Raw genomic sequence first — 8,065 nt, forward strand, 5'->3', positions numbered from 1 at the left:
GTCAGGCAACCCTGCGCTCCCGCTACCCCGGCGCTGATCCGGCCGGATGAGGCCTGTGGTCCTACTCAGGCCGGTTTCTGCTTCCCTAACTAATCCTGTCTAGTCTTTATACATATATACAGAGCATAAAGATTTAAATATTGGACTCTTTGGTGTATTCTAGAATCACTGTCTTTAGTTTTATTTCCTGTTGTTGAACAAAACCTATTATTGTGGAATAGTCAAGGCAGCAAGAACTCAAAGCAACATGTCCGATTGCATTCGTAGTCAGAAGCAGAGAGCAGTGAATTGATGCATGTATACTAATGGTCAGCTACATTTCTCCATTCATGTAGTCCAGAAGCCCTTTCCTAGGGAATGGTGTCACCCACAGTGAGCAGATGATTTAATCATGACAATTACCACAGACATGTTCACACATCATCATAATCTAGATAATCCTTCTTTGAGACTCAGCGTTGTATCAAGCTGACAAAACTGTTATGGATTAAATATGAAATGTTCACCATAGGCTCATGTGTTTGAACACACAGTCCATAGCTGGTATCAGTGTTTGGAGAAGTTATGGAAGTTTTAGGAGTCTTGATGGAAGAAGTATGATACTGGGGGACAGGCTTTGAGACTTTATAGCCTGGCCAAGCTTCCTGCTCTCTCTTTCTCTAGTTCCTATATATAGACATGATGTGTTCAGCCACCTTCCCCCTCCTGTTGTCAAGTCATCCTATCCTGTTGCCATGTCTTTTCTGTCATGATGGATTGATCCCTCTGGAATTATTATAAGCTAAAATACCTTTTTCTTTTTTGTCAGTGTATTTTATCATAGCAACAAAAAAAAAAAAAACTCTAGGATATCAGAATTATAAAAAATTTTATTTCCCAAGGGAAGGAAATCTACCCTGATAAAATTTACTTCCTATATTTTCTGATCTTAGTCTTGTTTTAGAAATAAGGAGAGTTATAAAGATGTCTTAGAAATGAGTAAGTTAGCAAATCATTTAAATAATTATACACATTTTTAGATAGAAAACGAGATAGGAGATTATCACTAAAGTTTCATTGCATTTTGTTTTGTTCTCTGTATTCTGTAACATATATTACAATATTTAATTATATAGAGTGGTATTTTGTGGATTTATTACTTTTTTCTTTATAGGATGTTAGGGATTGATTAAAACCACAGCCTTATGTATAAACATGTTTAGCTAGCATTCTACCACTGAACTACACACTGGCTTACTAAAACACTCAAAGAAAACACTAAGCTTCAAATACAATATATATGTATGTGTGTATCTCTCTCTCTCTCTATATATATATATATATATATATGTGTGTGTGTGTGTGTGTGTGTGTGTGTGTATTCTACTATTTATTTCAAATCTGTACAGTTTGAAAGAAAAAGCTTAAAACCCAAATCTACAATAATCTTAAGCACAGATCTCAGAAAAAGAAGGGAAGTGCAATCATTAATGCTTATATCTTGTTTAGCTTCATGAAAACAAGTTTATGGCTATCAAGTTTAAATACATAATGGAAGTGCTATGGCAGGAGAGAAATGACACTTGATCCATTATATTCCAAATAAAATACTGAAAGTGCACATCTTCATTTGTGCTCCCAAAATTTTAATGTCTTAAAATTTTCTTGAATGAAAAAGACACTTGCATCTCAGTAGACAAGCCTCCCCACCCTATCCCCAAGCTCATTTCTTTGTCAACTCTAGCTCATATTCACAGTCAGAAATGATGTTTTCCCTTTTCACTCTACCTGGCAAGATGGTCCGATACATAAAGGCAAAGTGTTGCTTAAGCCATGGATGGCCAAAGTGGTTGATGTCAAAGTGCCTCTGAACAAGAAACATGTACTGGAACAGGGATCTAGTGGTATAGCTGCCGTATGCAACTCCTTCATAGAGAGAGCCATCCGTCACCTCTCGCAGCAAGACCAGAGACTTCTCCATGATGCTTAGAACTTGCTTGGTCCATAAATAGGCCTCCTGAAGGTACCCTGAAAGATAAATGTAATGACCAAAGGCTAAAACAGAACATGACTGAAAATATGTTTACATGTTTTACACAAAACTCTACAATGAACCTGAACAGAGTATATGATTACAAATCACACATTTTTTTAATGCTCTTATTTGTCAACATGATAAATCACACCCTTTCCTACTTTGTCCATGATGTGTAGGTTAAGAACTTTTAAAACATTTACTATTAAATTATTAAATACTATTTGATATGTATATTAAATATTTACTATTGGACATTAAGTTTAGTAAATATTAAGTATTTACTATGAAATATTAAGTATTACTAGCAAATAGGCCATTTACTAGTTAAATAAAGCCTTCAGTGAGAACCAAGTAACTATTCAAGTTTTAATAGACTAAAGTCTCTCTCTCTCTCTCTCTCTCTCTCTCTCTCTCTCTCNCNCNCACACACACACACACACACACACACACACACACACTGCATCACAACTTGCATGGAAATTTGGTATATGCTTTCCTAAAATGTTATTAAGTATTTTTTTGTTTTTGTTGTTGTTGTTGTTTTCTGGTTTTTGATTGCTTGATTAATTGATTGCTTGATTGGAAGGTCATCACTTTTCCAAACTTCTGACATTATAATAACCCACAAAAATACTATAAATGCTAAGAATACTTTCCTTAGCCTGTCCCATCACAGGAGACAACTCTGATTCATCTGTGCTTTCAGATTCCACAGAATGATCAGGTAGAAATTTAATAGTGACACGAATCAGCTAGGAAATCTAAGTTTGTCAAGGGCGAGCCTTTGACTGTGAGTAGGTATTCCTTCACAGGATCGCACTGTTTAATTTTTCCACTGAAGATTATGTTCACAAAATCCTTAGATAGAGAAATGTGAGTTTTCCCAAACTCTCCCACTTACATAACAGTAACTCCTCTTGTTACAGTCTATACAGCACTGAATAGACTTAATCCTTTCAACAAGCTGTTTTACCCCTTATTGTTCCCACACTACAGAAAAGTTGGCTTATTCCAGGCCTTGAGTCCATGACTCAAAATGAACAGAATTCTAATCTAAGCCTAAGGTTTGAAGCCCTGCTTGTTTTGGTGGCTCATTTTAGACACACACAGTAACAGGAAAAGGATGAGCTTTCTGCCTTCTAATATGGTGGAGACTGTTACTTACCCTATAAGCATGTGTGCCCTGCTTCTGCTGATCACATTACCACAGGACTGCTAGGCAATGGGCTAGCTTGCCAGGTCAGCAGTGACTCCAGGTCCCAGCATACACCATGTCCCTCAGGCCTGAAGGATCATCCTGCCCTCACACTTTGTTGTACAGAGGTAGCAAGTGTTGTCTGGTTCTTGCTATGACACAGCTCCAGCCTTTCCAGCAGTTCTCTTTACCTATAGTCACTTTTCTTCCTGTGTTCTCCATCTCCAGCCCGAGTGATGTGGCTGGCATCTACAGCCTGGCTATCACTCCACTGATATCACACTACCTGGTTTTCCTTCTATGTTCTTTCACTAGCTATCACTCCAATGTCTACCAACACACTCTGCAGTCTGGAAAACCATCAGTATAATATTCAAGCTGTCAGTTGAAGCTTTTCTTCTGAGACTTGATTACAAGTCATGGCTGGCAGACACAACAGGGAAAAAGCTAGATGTGGCAAGGTCTTGCTGGATAATCAATAAAGTGTTAATTCTTTCACTTTTTCTCCTTCTTTCTCTCCTTTCTTCCTTTTGGGACTGAGCACAGGGGCTTGCACATGCTAGAAAGACCTTACCACGAACCTACATTCCCAGCCATGTAAAATGCTTACAGGCAATATAAGGCTTCAGTTATTCTCCATGTTCCAATGATATATTTAGTAGTCTAATATTTAATATCTAATATTCCAAGGTTATATTTAATATTCCAATGATATATTTAATATTCTAATACCAGGAAGACCCTACTACAAACCCACATTCCCAGCAAAATAAAATGCTTATGGAAAAAATAAGGCTTCAGTGGCATACTAACAAAAAGTAATGATGCAAGCCACAAAAAACTGCTTCCAACTTTGACCCGAATGATCTAGACTAGGTGTTCTGACAGACTGTATGTGTGTGTGTGTGTGTGTGTGTTTGTTTGAGTGGAGGCAGTTGTATTTGGTTCACCCACCTGCATGCTAGGAATATACACTTGCAAATTTAAAACCTACTAAGCTTTTAAAAACTTCCATTTTTTTTCTAGGTTGACAGGCTTCCACTGTCAGAATTCTCCTGAAAAATGAGTGCTTATCACCGATCCTGTGCTGCAGGGTTTTGGTTTGGGACAGTTATTAGCCAGATTTAGGAAACCTGCAGGCTAATAGAACTAGCAGGCATTTTAAAAGTTACATGTCCTTAGGTACCTAAAAGATGCCCTGAATGCCATTTCATCTGTAGACTTAATTTGGACTCAAGTATTAACATGTACCTAAGAAAAGTGAGAAACAAAGCTTGTGTTTCTCCCATGGCAGCTTTGACTGATAGTGGCTTGGGCAATGCTCTGACCATGTTAGGATAACATACACACCTTGGTTCATCAGAATGAGACTTCCAGTGAGTAAGGCCATGCAGTTGGTGGGCTGATGGTTGTGCAAGTACTGGAACCCCCATCCTCTTCTAAAGGAAGTTTCATACATATAGCCTGAGGCATTGGCAATCACTTCCAGGAATGTCTCCTGCTGTGTCTTGCTCAGGTAGTTGTATAAGAAGTCATATGCAGTGGCGAAACCCACCAGGGAGTGCGCAAGTGGAACTTCATCCCAAGGCGCATCTTTCACCAACCTGCAACAAAAAATTAACCCAGAACTGAGTGCAGGCCTCACACCTTTCACCACTCTTTACAAAGCATGCAAATGAATACGGAATCCAAGAAGTCTAAGCACACATAATAGACGTTAGGCTCCAGCACCAAGTTGGCCTCATGTGAGGACTATAGAGTTAACAGTGCTCTCTCTCAAGCTTCTGGTTACATCAAGACCCCTAAGACTTATACTTTACTTTATATTTTCCCTTCCTTCCTTTCTTCCTTCCTTCCTTCCTTCCTTCCTTCCTTCCTTCCTTCCTTCCTTCCTTCCTTCCTTATTGGTTTTTCAAGACAGGGTTTTTCTGTAGTCCTGGCTGTCCTGGAACTCTCTGTAGATCAGCCTGGCCTAGAACTCAGAGATCTACCTGTCTCTGCCTCCTGAGTGCTGGGATTAAAGGTGTGCATCACCATGACCTGGCTAGATTTTCCATTCTCTATGAGAGGTATAAGAAACTATTCAGATGCATAAGGAATAGAGCATGTAATGGCAAGGCAACTTGGTGCTCACCCCTTCTTTTTTAAGGCTGTTCTTAAGGCTGCCTTGAGAAAACAACTCAACAAGCATATTGGATATCAGTTCCAATATGGGCGTCAGCTGGTCGGAATGAAGGTGTGGTAGTCTACAACACCATAGTCTAGACAGAAGTACAAGGTCAACCATGAAAAGAAGAGAGGCTCAAACATTGATGAGACTGACTGGGCAATGAGAAGTGCTCTTGATGAGGCCTTACCTGGTCACCCTATCAGAATTTTAATGCTCCTCCAAAATGAAGTTCTATCCCTGTTGCTTTTCTGATTACAGTGTGTGAGTGTGTGAGTGTGTGTGTGTGTATACATGTGTGTTGGATCCCCAACCACATCTCTGTGTGGCACAGATGACTCTCAGTAAAAAGGAACTGATGAATTTCAATGATGATGATGTGGTTACAAAGCCAGGAATTTGGCAGGATCTTTGCATGTATAATAATCTCACCATTCCAGTTAGCTGTCCTGGTACTATAATCTGGTACTAAAGTTTCTTATTCATTTGGTCACATTAAAAAAAAATGTTGCCTTGATGGGAAGTGGTGGCTCACACCTTTAATCCCAACACTCAGAAGGCAGAAGCAGGCAGATCTCTGTGAGTTTAAGACCAGCCTGGTCCACACGGTTCCAGGATTTCCAGGCCTATACAGAGAAACCCTTTTTTGAAAAGCCATAGATAGATAGATAGATAGATAGATAGATAGATAGATAGATAGATAGAATATGCCCATCTGCAGCTTGTCAGCATTGCACTGCTTGTAAACAAATTCCCTGATTCTAGAAACAAAACACAAGACTATGCTATTGTCAGAGATTGGCAACAGGTTTTTTTACTGTCCCATAGTGACTGGTGAGCTGCCCAGCTCCTTGTCATTGCACCATGTTATGATATATCTATAAATAATAGCAATGTATACACCTAGCCACAATGGCCCCAATATCAGTATCTTCCTATCACCTGTGTAAGCAATTATTTTATTGTTACAAATATTACACAAGATAAAATTCCTGACTTTTGTAAAATATTCCAATGACAATTTCTTTTAAATTGTCTAGGTCCTGGACATTTAAATTGTTCCTTTTGAGCAGTTTCTGACTCAACAAAACATGTCAATAGATAAAGAATTTATCTAGCCGGGCGTGGTGGCGCACGCCTTTAATCCCAGCACTCGGGAGGCAGAGGCAGGCGGATTTCTGAGTTCGAGGCCAGCCTGGTCTACAGAGTGAGTTCCAGGACAGCCAGGGCTATACAGAGAAACCCTGTCTCGAAAAACCAAAAAAAAAAAAAGAATTTATCTATTAATCTTTTTCAAAGCTATCCTGTAATAGCTGCATGTCTAGAAGTTTACCTAAATCAATAGTTCTCAATCTGTAGGAGAAGACCCGCCCTCAACAGGGGTCACATAGCAGATATCCTGCATATCAGATATTTATATTATGATTAATAACAGTAGCAAAATTACAGCTATGGAGTTGCAAAAAATAATTTTATGGCTGCAGGTCACTGCAGCATGAGGAACTGCATTAAAGGGCCACAGCATTAGCAAGGTTGATGTAAATCTTTCCCCTATACAATCTTGTCTGACCTCAGCTACTTTAATGGTCACAGAAACTAAAAGAAGTTTGCTCTTGTGGGAGGGAGTAACCATGAATAGGGTAGTGAGCCATATATAAGATAAGTAAAATAAATAAATCAATTAAAAAAATTTTTTTAAAGAAAGTTTGCTCTTAGCCCATGGATGAAGCAAGGAAAAGCTCTAACTCAAAGTGATCAGAGCAGTGGTTAATGAATTTATTGAGAAGTCTAACTGGGGAATCATTAAGAAAATAATGATTTTTCTTTCACTTTAGAATATATTTAAATGTATATACATTAACTGATCTTCTGGGCTGAGTCAAAGCCTATTAGCTGAATATGGGTGTTCAGGTGGAGTTGATTGCCTCTTCCTGCAAAGCACATATATTACAATTTCCAGCCCTCTTTATACTACAGGGAAAAATTAAAGACCTTTTGAAGGAATACAGACTCCTTCCAGATTTCAAAGTTTTCCAACTCTCACCCGCACTAAATAACAATAGCAATGTTTTCAGAATAAGTTCTTCCAGTTGGTGTTAGAAACATTAACTCTTTCTTTCTGAACTCACATTTTAACTATTGTCAAATGGATAATAAATGTCATTACAGGGATAGTGACACTTTAGTAGCCTGCTACAAAAAGCAGCCAGTTGGTGCTGGGTCCAAGCACAGAACACTCTCCTGATGAAATGGAGACAGACGGTTCACTTTCATATTGTATAGCTAATCAAGTCAGTCTGAAAACAAAGGACAACAAACACTCAAAATAATGACGACATGATACTGTACTCACGGACAAGAAAAGCCTGTGTAAGGGTAACATAGAGCAAACAAATTGGGTATAAAAGAGAATTAAAAGCTCATTGCCATAGTCTGTGGATTTCATACTGCCACTAAATTTTATGGATTTTTTTTTTTTAGTATAGAAACAAGGAAGAATATCCATAAATATGTGAGCAAATTACTGAAATACTTTTCAAATACTTCACACATCTGTAAAGGCATCATATTTTTCCTTTAAAAAAAAAAGAAAAAGAAAGCATACATATAAGATTTAAGAATATAAAAACCAGGCTGGGCAGTGGTGGCGCACGCCTTTTATCCCAGCACTTGGGAGGCAGAGGCA

The 8,065-nt window shown here is 38.5% G+C and overlaps 1 protein-coding gene across 2 annotated transcripts in view; it reads right to left on the reverse strand.

Annotated features, from left to right (window-relative positions):
- The window catches only part of Dse (dermatan sulfate epimerase), a 55,270-nt gene that overhangs the window by 7,715 nt on the left and 39,490 nt on the right, over positions 1-8,065 (reverse strand). For both annotated transcript variants that reach the window (XM_021174442.1, XM_029482747.1), the window contains 2 exons: positions 4,563-4,816; positions 1,768-2,007 (listed from right to left, as the gene is read on the reverse strand). In XM_021174442.1, the coding sequence (XP_021030101.1) occupies positions 1,768-2,007; positions 4,563-4,816 (494 nt within the window). The remainder of the gene's footprint in view (positions 1-1,767; positions 2,008-4,562; positions 4,817-8,065) is intronic.

Source organism: Mus caroli, chromosome 10, assembly GCF_900094665.2.
Source record: "Mus caroli chromosome 10, CAROLI_EIJ_v1.1, whole genome shotgun sequence".
Classification (NCBI taxonomy): domain Eukaryota; kingdom Metazoa; phylum Chordata; class Mammalia; order Rodentia; family Muridae; genus Mus; species Mus caroli.